General features: G+C 51.6%; 1 protein-coding gene across 1 annotated transcript in view; it reads left to right on the top strand.

Moving 5' to 3' along the window:
* Positions 1 to 32: 32 nt before the first annotated feature.
* Positions 33 to 11,479, top strand: part of polr3c (polymerase (RNA) III (DNA directed) polypeptide C) — a 14,995-nt gene continuing 3,548 nt past the window's right edge. The window contains exons 1-10 of the mRNA XM_067975815.1: positions 33 to 229; positions 1,065 to 1,320; positions 1,551 to 1,739; positions 2,652 to 2,734; positions 3,330 to 3,434; positions 4,337 to 4,429; positions 4,941 to 5,021; positions 9,674 to 9,725; positions 10,826 to 10,886; positions 11,298 to 11,448. Of these exons, the coding sequence (XP_067831916.1) occupies positions 83 to 229; positions 1,065 to 1,320; positions 1,551 to 1,739; positions 2,652 to 2,734; positions 3,330 to 3,434; positions 4,337 to 4,429; positions 4,941 to 5,021; positions 9,674 to 9,725; positions 10,826 to 10,886; positions 11,298 to 11,448 (1,218 nt within the window). The 5' untranslated portion in view covers positions 33 to 82. The remainder of the gene's footprint in view (positions 230 to 1,064; positions 1,321 to 1,550; positions 1,740 to 2,651; positions 2,735 to 3,329; positions 3,435 to 4,336; positions 4,430 to 4,940; positions 5,022 to 9,673; positions 9,726 to 10,825; positions 10,887 to 11,297; positions 11,449 to 11,479) is intronic.

Raw genomic sequence — 11,479 nt, 5'->3', positions numbered from 1 at the left:
TTCTCTGCTTTAGTGGCGATGGAAAGTAATTGTTTTTTAATTGAATGTGTAGGTTTGTGGCCTGATGTGATTGAAGCCGGAGATGACGCAGCTTGAGGCAAAGATCTGCTCCCACCTGCTCCTCGAACACTATGGTGAGATTGTGGCCAAAGTTGGCACTCACCTTATTCGGACAGGCTGGCAGCCTCTGCGACTGATTGCCAACAACACCGAGACACCAATCGATCAGGTACCAGTCTGTGGAGATATTTACAGCCTGTCATGGCCCCAGCTGGTGATCCACAGGGTCTCGAGCTCCATCTCTGAACTGATCTCCAGCACCACAGTTTACCTCATTGCCCTGGTGTTGGAGGGAAAAATCAGCCATGGTTCCTGCTGCAGATTCTTCTCCAGTGATGACTTCTGGACACTGTGTGTGAGGGCGTGGGATGAGGACTTCGTTGCCTCTGGCTACGCGGCCATTCGGCCATCGTGTCTGTGCCAGCTGAGAAAGAGCTATCCAGCTTAATCCCACTTTCAGCACTTGGTCTGTAGCCCTGTAGGTTACGGCACTTCAAGTGCACATCCAAGTACTTTTCAAATGTGATGAGGGTTTCTGCCTCTACCACCCTTCAGGCAGTGAGATCCAGGCCCCCCACCACCCTCTGGGTGAAACATTTCTCCTCCACTCCTCTGAGGGACATAGTCTTATAAATTAGAGCCAGGACTTTCAGGAGTGAAGTTAGGAAACACTTTTACATGCAAAGGGTGGTAGAAGTTTGGAACTCAATTATTAATTTTAAATCTGAGTTTGATAAGATTTTTGTTACCCAAAGGTATTGAGGGATATGGGGCTAAGGCGGGTTTATGGAGTTAGGTCACAGATCAGCCACGATCTCACTGAATGGCAAAACAGGCTTGAGGGGCTGAATGGCCTCCTCCTGTTCCTATGTTCATGGTTGAACATCATTGTCTAGGTATAACAAATGTGGGGGTCCCTGAGGGACCCATACCCCAGGGAGAGGTGGGGAGAACACCATGGGTGGGTGTTTGTGATGCTGGACTCACACTGTGCTGTGTTCCAGGTGAAGAAGGCTCTCTGCGTCCTCATCCATCACAACTTTGCCTCGTACCATGTGCACAAGCGGGGCTTTGTGGAGTACGAGGTGCACTGCACCCAGATTATTCGCATTCTCCGTTACCCACGTTACATCTACTCCGCAAAGACACTGTACGGTGACACCGGAGAGCTCATCGTCGAGGAACTGCTGCAGAACGGGAAGATGACAATGAGCGGGGTGGTGAAGAAAGTGGCGGACAGGCTGACGGAGACGATGGAAGGTGAGTGTGTGTGAATGGAGGAGAGGGAGGAGGTCAGAAAGTGTAAATGGAGCTGAGGGAGGCTGAATGTATGAGTCAATGACCTGGTTTCAGGACTGTGTTATCGAGGGGTCGGTCACTCGGTCACGGGACTGTGTTATCGAGGGGTCGGTCACTCGGTCACGGGGCGATGCTGTTGTATGCAGTTTGTGGGAATCCTTGCTCAGTTTATTGTCTCTTTTTCTGTACAGACGGTAAAACGATGGAATGCAGTGAGGCCTCGAATACCTTTGTGCGTTTGGTGGAGACGCACTTTTTGCAGAAATGTGCAGTGGTTCCAGACTCGGCTGCGACCGCTGAAGGAAGGCGACTACCTCCTGCTCCCACCCTGGTCACAGATGAGAAGGAGATGTACACAGTCCCCAACCTGAGCATAGTCGGTAAGGAGATCGGGCACCCTGTCTGCTTTCATATATCCAAAGTCTTTACCTGTTCCCCGACCCCCCCCCCCCCCTCCAAACTCCTGTCTGGGGGAGGCGCAGCCTCCGATGCCTCATTTGAGTGGCAGTTCGTGTCTGGAGCTAGATAGTGCTAGCAGGCTATTCCACCATGTGTGGGGCACACCACAGTCGAGGCTGGTCCTGTCTTCACCCAACATTCACACACAGGAATCGCTGGGAACTGGTGAGAAACTGGATCTGCCCCAGCCCAGGGGCACGAGCTCCTGATTACAGTCTGACTGACACCCGGTAATGAGGCACAAGGAGCCCGAGGCTCCCCGGTCTTTGCAGCTCAGTACACGGATTTCCAGAGACATTGGAGGCGGTCAGTCAGGAACCGTTAATTACTCGGGTCCCTGAGTAACTAGTGCGTTGCCTGGGGGTGGGGAGAGGGTGTGTGTGTGCACTGCCAGGGGGTGGGGAGAGGAGAGGGGGTGTGTGTGTGTGTGCACTGCCCGGGGGTGGGGAGAGGAGAGGGGGTGTGTGTGTGTGCACTGCCCCGGGGGTGGGGAGAGGAGAGGGGGTGTGTGTGTGTGCACTGCCCCGGGGGTGGGGGGAGATTGTGTGCGCGCACTGCCCCGGGGGTGGGGGGAGATTGTGTGCGCGCACTGCCCCGGGGGTGGGGGGAGATTGTGTGCGCGCACTGCCCCGGGGGTGGGGGGAGATTGTGTGCGCGCACTGCCCCGGGGGTGGGGGGAGGAGAGGGGGTGCGCGCACTGCCCCGGGGGTGGGGGGAGGAGAGGGGGTGCGCGCACTGCCTGTGTTTACTCTCCTATTTAAGGTGTTCTGTGTTACTTCCCTTGTGTGGTTCGGTGGGGCTTTGTTTTTCTGCATGTTCTCTCTGCCCCTCAGGCCAAGGCAAACGCAGACGAGTGACTGAGGACGATGCTGAACCCAAAGCGAAACGATTAAAGCAGGACCGTGCTGATCAGGAGGTGAGTTGTTCCAGTGATTTGACCGTAAGTCTGAGGAGTGACGTGACCTCGGACAGGGTGTCGTGGCCAGAGTTAATCCAGAGCCCCCCATCCCTCGGCTATACACAGCCTGCAGCAACTCCAGAGGGACGGAAGCTTTCACTGAATGTGCAACAAGGAGTTCGGGGGATTAAAATAAAAGAACTTTCATTTCTATAGCGCCTTCCATGAGCCAATGAGGTACTTTTTGAAGTGTGGTCACTGTTGTGATGTAGGAAAAACAGCAGCCAATTTGCGCACAGCAAGATCCCACAAACAGCAATGTGATAATGACCAGATCATCAGTTTCAGTGATGTTGGTTGAGGGATAAATATTGGCCCAGGAAACATGACTTCCTGTGTGACTGACCAGTCTATTGAGTGGTGTTGATAGTGTGTACTTCCTGTAAGAGTCTCACTAACTTCCTGCCACGGTCTGCTGAATCTCTCCCCGAGTCCCCTAAGCAATTTTTAACAGTGAAGTAAATGTGAGTGATGGGGGGAGGGCCGGGGGCAGGGCTGCATTTTGTGCTATTGCCAGTTTTGAACAACTCTTGTCTGTCTGTCTGTCTCACAGCCTCCCCCGGACGATGGTGTTTACTGGCAGGTGAACTTTGAGCGATTTCACCAGCATTTCAGGGACCAGATCATCGTGGCCGCTGTCGGCAGCAAGCTGGACCAGGTATCAGAGGCCGCAATTCATCTTTGTGCACCTGTCTACTCTGCTCCATGGGGCAGTCTGGAGAAATGTCTCTTTTAAATATAGTGTTATGTACATTGGCAAGGCAGGGCTGAGCTTGTGTGGATCATGTATCTGCTCTCACTGTGTACAATCGATGGGTGGGGTATGGGGGTGTGTGTCTGTACAATCGATGGGTGGGGTATTGGGGTGTGTGTCTGTACAATCGATGGGTGGGGTATTGGGGTGTGTGTCTGTACAATCGATGGGTGGGGTATTGGGGTGTGTGTCTGTACAATCGATGGGTGGGGTATTGGGGTGTGTGTCTGTACAATCGATGGGTGGGGTATTGGGGTGTGTGTCTGTACAATCGATGGGTGGGGTATTGGGGTGTGTGTCTGTACAATCGATGGGTGGGGTATTGGGGTGTCTGTCTCCTGCCATTTCTGTGAATTCCTTTGGTGTTGGGACAGGCGTTTCCCTGAATTGGCCTGGGTTTGTGTGATGGGCTGGCTGCTGGTGGTGGGGTTACAATGTGGGGGTCGTGGTGATAAGGTGCTCCATGACGGGACAGGACAGGCTCGATGGTCTGTTTCGTATTGTCCTGTGACTTGCCTGGATCTGCAGGTTGGACTGAAATGCTGGGGCCATTCAGACAGGGTGAGAGATACCACCCAACCTGCACCTCTGCCTCCCTGCTTGCTTGATGGTGCTGAGTCCTGCTGGAGTACGGGTTCCACGGGCAGATCGTTCACACAACATACTTCCCGAGTGAGGCTCAGCACCGAGGATTGGCAGGATATTCGACTCTAGGCAGCATCACGGCTAAACCTGAACCTGCCGGAGAGGAGAGAATGGTTGGAGGAGGAAAGGGGAATGATTGCTGCTGTTTCTGCTCCCCACAGACCAGCAGTGAGATTGTCCGAACGATGCTGAGAATGAGTGAGGTCACCACATCCTGCACTTCCTCTCACACCCAGCCACTTTCATCCAATGAGGTGAGAAAAGTCAATCATCGCCCGTGAACCCGGGAAGGGTTACATACAGAGTAAAGCTCCCTCTACACTGTCCCATCAAACACTCCCAGGGCAGGTACAGCACGGGTTAGATACAGAGTAAAGCTCCCTCTACACTGTCCCATCAAACACTCCCAGGGCAGGTACAGGGTTAGATACAGAGTAAAGCTCCCTCTACACTGTCCCATCAAACACTCCCAGGGCAGGTACAGGGTTAGATACAGAGTAAAGCTCCCTCTACACTGTCCCATCAAACACTCCCAGGGCAGGTACAGGGTTAGATACAGAGTAAAGCTCCCTCTACACTGTCCCATCAAACACTCCCAGGGCAGGTACAGGGTTAGATACAGAGTAAAGCTCCCTCTACACTGTCCCATCAAACACTCCCAGGGCAGGTACAGGGTTAGATACAGAGTAAAGCTCTCTCACCTCGGTCATATTCTGACCAAATCCAGAGGAGAATATTTCAATTGTGTCTCCCTTTTGCCGATAGATTTTCCGGGCATTTCCTTCTGGATACAACCTCTCCAAACAAGTCCTGGACCAGTACCTCTCACTCCTGAGTGATGATCCGGTGGGTATTTTAAATATCTCCATTTACTTGTTCTGTTCAACATGTGGGATCACAACTGATCCTTTTCTAACCTCACCCCACGTCAAACTGGAACTGGAAAGTTGGTATAGTCAGAGCAGATAATAAAGGGAAGCCGAGATTTAAAGACTGAAAATGCTGGGAACACAGCCAGTCAGTCAGTATCTGTGGAGAGAGAAGAGGGGCCTGATATTCCCACTGAGGACTGAGTGGTCATGGGGTAGATTTCCTTCTGTGCCTGAACCCAGAGGCCTGAAGATGGTCAGGAATTGGCCTGCGGGCCTTGTCCACATACTGGAGGCAATCTGCTGCGGCAGGTCACAACTCCACTGACTGTTAATAACGTCCCTTGGGTGCGATCCGGGGGCGGGGGGGGCGGAGCGGTCGGGCGACAGGGCGGGGGGGGGGCGGAGAGGGGAACGTAAGAAATAAGAGCAGGAGTAGGCCGTCCAGCCCCTCGAGTCTGCTCCGCCATTCAACGTGATCATGGCTGATCATCTACCTAAATTTTCCTGCACCATCCCCATATCCTTTGATGCCTTTAATATCTAGAAATCTATCGATCTCTGTTTTGAATGTACTCAATGACTGAGCCTCCTCAGCCCTCTGGGGTAGAGAATTCCAAAGATTCACCACCCTCAGTGAAGAAATTTCTCCTCATCTCAGTCCTAAATGGCCGACCCCTTATTCTGAGACTGTGACCCCTGGTTCTCGATTCCCCAGCCAGGGGAAACATCCTCCCTGCATCTACCCTGTCGAGCCCTGTAAGAATTTTGTATGTTTCAATGAGATCATCTCTCGTTCTTCTAAACTCTAGAGAATACAGGCCTAGTCAACCCAATCTCTCCTCATACGACAATCCCGCCATCCCAGGGATCAGTCTGGTGAACCTTCGTTGCACTCCCTCTATGGCAAGTATATCCTTCAGTAAGACGACCAAAATCATACACTATACTCCAGGTGCAGTCTCACCAAGGCCCTGTAGAATTGCAGTAAGACAACTTTACTTTTGTGCTCAAATCCTCTTGTGATAAAGGCCCCCATACCATTTCCCTTCCTAATTGCTTGCTGCACCTGCATGTTTGCTTTCAATGACTGGTGTACAAGGACACCCAGGTCCCTTTGAACATCAACATTTCACAATCTCTCACCATTTAAAAAATATTCTGCATTTCTGTTTTTCCTACCAAAGTGGATAACTTCACATTTTTCCACATTATATTCCATCTGCCATGTTCTTGCCCACTCACTTAGCCTGTCTATATCCCCTTGAAGCCTCTTTGCATCCTCCTCACAACTCACGATCCCACCTAGTTTTGTGTCGTCAGCAAACTTGGAAATATTACATTTGGTTCCCTCATCCAAATCATTGCTATATATTGTGAATAGCTGGGGCCCAAGCACTGATCCCTGCGGTACTCTACTAGTCACCACCTGCCACCCTGAAAAAGATCCGTTTATTCCTACTCTCTGTTTCCTGTCTGTTAACCAGTTCTCAATCCATGCCAGAATATTCCCCCCAATCCCATGTGCTCTAACTTTGTTCACCAATCTCCTGTGTGGGACCTTATTGAAAGCCTCTGAAAATCCAAATAAACGATTCCACTGGTTTCCCCCTTATCTCTACTAGTTACATCCTCAAACATGATTTCTCTTTCATAAATCCATGTTGACTTTGTCTAATTCCGTTGATATTTTCTAAGTGTCCTGTTATCACATCCTTTATAATAGACTCTAGCATTTTCCCTACTACTGATAAGCTAACTGGTCTGTAGTTCCCTGCTTTCTCTCTTCCCCCCCCCCCCCTTTCTTAAATAGTGGGGTTACATTTGCCACACTCCAACCTGCAGGAATCATTCCAGAATTTGGGGAGGGGGGGTGCGGTGGAGTCAGAGGTTTACCAGAGGTGGCGGTACAGTGATATACAGTCAGGAGGGAGTGGCCCTGGGAGTCCTCAACATTGACTCTGGACCTCATGAAATCTCATGGCATCAGGTCAAACATGGGCAAGGAAACCTCCTGCTGATTACCACCTACCGTCCTCCCTCAGCTGATGAATCAGTCCTCCTCCATGTTGAGCACCACTTGGAGGAAGCACTGAGGGTAGCAAGGGCACAAAATGTACTCTGGGTGGGGGACTTCAATGTTCATCACCAAGAGAAGCTCGGTAGCACCACTATCGACTGAGCTGGCCGAGTCCTGAAGGACATAGCTGTCAGACTGGGCCTGCAGCAGGTGGTGAGTGAACCAACACGAGGGAAAAACCTACTTGACCTCATCCTCACCGATTGACCTGTCGCAGATGCATCTGTCCATGACAGTATTGGTAGGAGTGATCACCACACAGTCCTCGTGGAGACAAAGTCCCATCTTCGCACTGAGGACACCATCCAATGTGTTGTGTGGCACTATCACTGTGTTAAATGGGATAGATTCAGAACAGATCTAGCAGCTCAAAACTGGGCATCCACGAGGCGCTGTGGGCCATCAGCAGCAGCAGAATTGTATTCCAGCACAATCTGTAACCAACAAGCCAGGGGATCAACCCTGGTTCCAATGAGGAGTGTAGAAGAGTATGCCAGGAGCAGCACCAGGCGTACCTGAAAATGAGGTGCTAACCTGGTGAAGCTACAACTCACGACTACATGCATGCTAAACAGTGGAAGGAACATGCTATAGACAGAGCTAAGCGATTCCACAACCAACGGATCAGATCAAAGCTCTGCAGTCCTGCCACATCCAGTCGTGAATAGTGGTGGACAATTAAACAACTAACGGGAGGAGGGGGCTCTGTGAACATCCCCATCCTCAATGATAGCAGAGTCCAGCATGCGAGTGCAAAAGACAAGGCTGAACTGTTTGCAACTATCTTCAGCCAGAGGTGCCAAATAGATGATCCATCTCGGCCTCCTCCCGATATCCCCACCATCACAGAAGCCAGTCTTCAGTCAATTCGATTCACTACATGTGATATCAAGAAACGGTTGAGTGCACAAAGGCTGTGGGCCCCGACAACATCCCGGCTGTAGTGCTGAAGACTTGTGCTCCAGAACTAGCCGCGCCTCTAGCCAAACTGTTCCAGTATAGCTACAACGCTGGCATCTACCTGACAATGTGGAAAATTGCCCAGGTATGTCCTGCCCACAAAAAGCAGGACAAATCCAATCTGGCCAATTACCGCCCCATCGGTCTACTCTCAATCATCAGCAAAGTGATGGAAGGTGTCGTCGACAGTGCTATCAAGTGGCACTTACTCACCAATAACCTGCTCATCGATGCTCAGTTTGGGTTCCGCCAGGACCACTCGGCTCCAGACCTCATTACAGCCTTGGTCCAAACATGGACAAAAGAGCTGAATTCCAGAGGTGAGGTGAGAGTGACTGCCCTTGACACCAAGGCAGCATTTGACCGCGTGTGGCACCAAGGAGTCCTAGTAAAATTGAAGTCAATGGGAATCGGGGAAAACTCTCCAGTGGCTGGAGTCATACCTAGCACAAAGGAAGATGGTAGTGGTTGTTGGAGGCCAATCGTCTCAGCCCCAGGACATTGCTGCAGGAGTTCCTCAAGGTAGTATCCTTGGCCCATCAGAAATGGGGATGTTCGCTGATGATTGCACAGCGTTCAGTTCCATTCGCAGCCCCTCAGATAATGAAGCAGTCCGAGCCCGCATGCAGCAAGACCTGGACAACATTCAGGCTTGGGCTGATAAGTGCCAAGTAACATTCACGCCAGACAAGTGCCAGGCAATGACCATCTCCAACGAGAGTCTAACCACCTCCCCTTGACATTCAACGGCATTACCATCGCCGAATCCCCCACCATCAACATCCTAGGGGTTACCATTGACCAGAAACCTAACTGGACCAGCCACATAAATACTGTAGCTACAAGAGCAGGTCAGAGGCTGGGTATTCTGCGGCGAGTGACTCACCTCCTGTCTCCCGAAAGCCTTTCCACCATCTACGAGGCACAAGTCAGGAGTGTGATGGAATACTTTCCACTTGTCTGGATGAGTGCAGCTCCAACAACACTCGAGAAGCTCAACACCATCCAGGACAAAGCAGCCCGCTTGATTGGCACCCCATCCAGCACCCTAAACATTCACTCCCTTCACCACCGGCGCACTGTGGCTGCAGTGTGTACCATCCACAGGATGCACTGCAGCAACTTGCCAAGGCTTCTTCGACGGCACCTCCCAAACCCGTGACCTCTACCACCTAGAAGGACAAGAGCAGCAGGCACATGGGAACACCACCTGCACGTTCCCCTCCAAGTCACACACCATCCCGACTTGGAAATATATCGGCCGTTCCTTCATCGTCGCTGGGTCAAAATCCTGGAACTCCCTTCCTAACAACACTGTGGGAGAACCTTCACCACACGGACTGCAGCGGTTCAAGAAGGCGGCTCACCACCACCTTCTCCAGGGCAATTAGGGATGGGCAATAAATGCCGGCCTCGCCAGCGACGCCCACATCCCATGAACGAATAAAAAAAAATTACTCTGAAACACAGTAACCCAGCGGGTGTTTTTATTCTCTGAGCTGACTAGTTCCTGTTCCAGTATCTGAGCTTATGTGCTGTATTTTCTGGATGGATCTAATGAAATGTTTTTGTTCTTGTTCTTGTTCCAGATGGAGTTTGTTGGGAAATCGGGGGAGAGTGGTGGTGGGATGTTTGTCATACGTATCCTTTTCAGTGGTGTCCTGGGTCCTAACTCCCGTTGTCCAGAAGGAGGCTCTGTCCTCCTCAACTCCATCCTACTTATGATCTCAGTCTCTATAAATAATCTTCAAGTAGTTTTTACTTGTTACATGGCACAAGTAGATGGAATGTTCTGGAAACCCTGATTGCATGCGAAATGCGTCTAAATGTTAAGAGTGGAGATCATTCACACATACCACGTTTCTCACTCCCCTCTCCCCACTCCTTATAATCACAACTGCTGGTCAGGCAAGAGAGAGAATGCTGCACAAAAGGGCAGCTCCCATTTACCACCGAGGGTACTGAGAGACCCCAGTCAGTGTACAGATAACTCCCTGAGAGGGGACTGACTCCCCAAAGCCTTTCCACCATCTACAAGGCACAAGTCAGGAGTGTGATGGAATACTCTCCACTTGCCTGGATGAGTGCAGCTCCAACAACACTCCAGAAGCTCGACACCATCCAGGACAAAGCAGCCCACTTGATTGGCACCCCATCCACAACCCTAAACATTCACTCCCTTCACCACCGGCGCACAGTGGCTGCAGTGTGCACCATCCACAGGATGCACTGCAGCAACTCGCCAAGGCTTCTTCGACAGCACCTCCCAAACCCGCGACCTCTACCACCTAGAAGGACAAAAGCAGCAGGCACATGGGGACAACACCACCTGCACGTTCCCCTCCAAGTCACACACCATCCCGACTTGGAAATTTATCGCCGTTCCTTCATTGTCGCTGGGTCAAAATCCTGGAACTCCCTTCCTAACAGCACTGTGGGAGAACCTTCACCACACGGACTGCAGCGGTTCAAGAAGGCGGCTCACCACCACCTTCTCGAGGGCAATTAGGGACGGGCAATAAATGCCGGCCTCGCCAGCGACACCCACATCCCATGAACGAATTTTTAAAAAACTCCGAGAGGGTCTGAGAGACACCGGTCACTGCACAGATATCTCCTTGAGAGGGGGGGATTGAGAGAGGGGGGTGTTTGAGACCCCAGTCGGTGTACAGATATCTCAACATTTGTTGATGGCCTTGCCTGGATTTACTTCTGGTGAAGTTTCTTTAACAGCGGTGCTGATCTTCACCGGGCACTGGCCTCTCTCGCAGGGGCAACAGTGGAGTCCGTCGTACAGGAGAGGTAAGAGGGTTAATGACTGAGGCCGTTCAGCCTATCGCACCTGTGCTGTCGGCTCTTTGCCTGCAGCAGTCTGTTCTAACCCCAGTTCCCTGCCCTTTTCCTAATGTTTTATTATGTGCGGTGATCAGCGGCTGGAGCCATGCCTGGTTTACCCCTCTCTCTACACCCAGGGTACTGGGGCCAAGAGCAGGAACCCCCAATTCCACCAGAGCTGGGATCAGCCTAACCCAGCACAGGCCGGGGAGGGAGCCTGGGGCTCTCCTGCTCTGTGTTCACTGGGCCGTGTGCTGTATTTTCAGTGCAGCCCCAGTTGATGTTTAACGTTAATATAACTGAGAACCTGTTAGTGCAGTGGCCCTGTGATTCTTGAATGTTACAGGATGCTGAGTTCTGTTTGCGTTTCCCTCCCAGGTTTGGTTCGCGATCGGCTCGAATTTTCCGGCTTCTGCTCCGGAAACGGCACTTGGAACAGAAACAAGTGGAGGATTTTGCGATGATCCCGGCTAAAGAGGCAAAGGCGATGATGTACAGCATGCTGTCCGAAAACTTCATCTCTCTGCAGGCACGGAATCCTCCCTCCTTCCCCCTCTCTG

The sequence above is a fragment of the Heptranchias perlo genome, chromosome 44, assembly GCF_035084215.1.
Source record: "Heptranchias perlo isolate sHepPer1 chromosome 44, sHepPer1.hap1, whole genome shotgun sequence".
Lineage (NCBI taxonomy): Eukaryota > Metazoa > Chordata > Chondrichthyes > Hexanchiformes > Hexanchidae > Heptranchias > Heptranchias perlo.
This window is presented reverse-complemented; position numbering and strand designations above follow the sequence as displayed.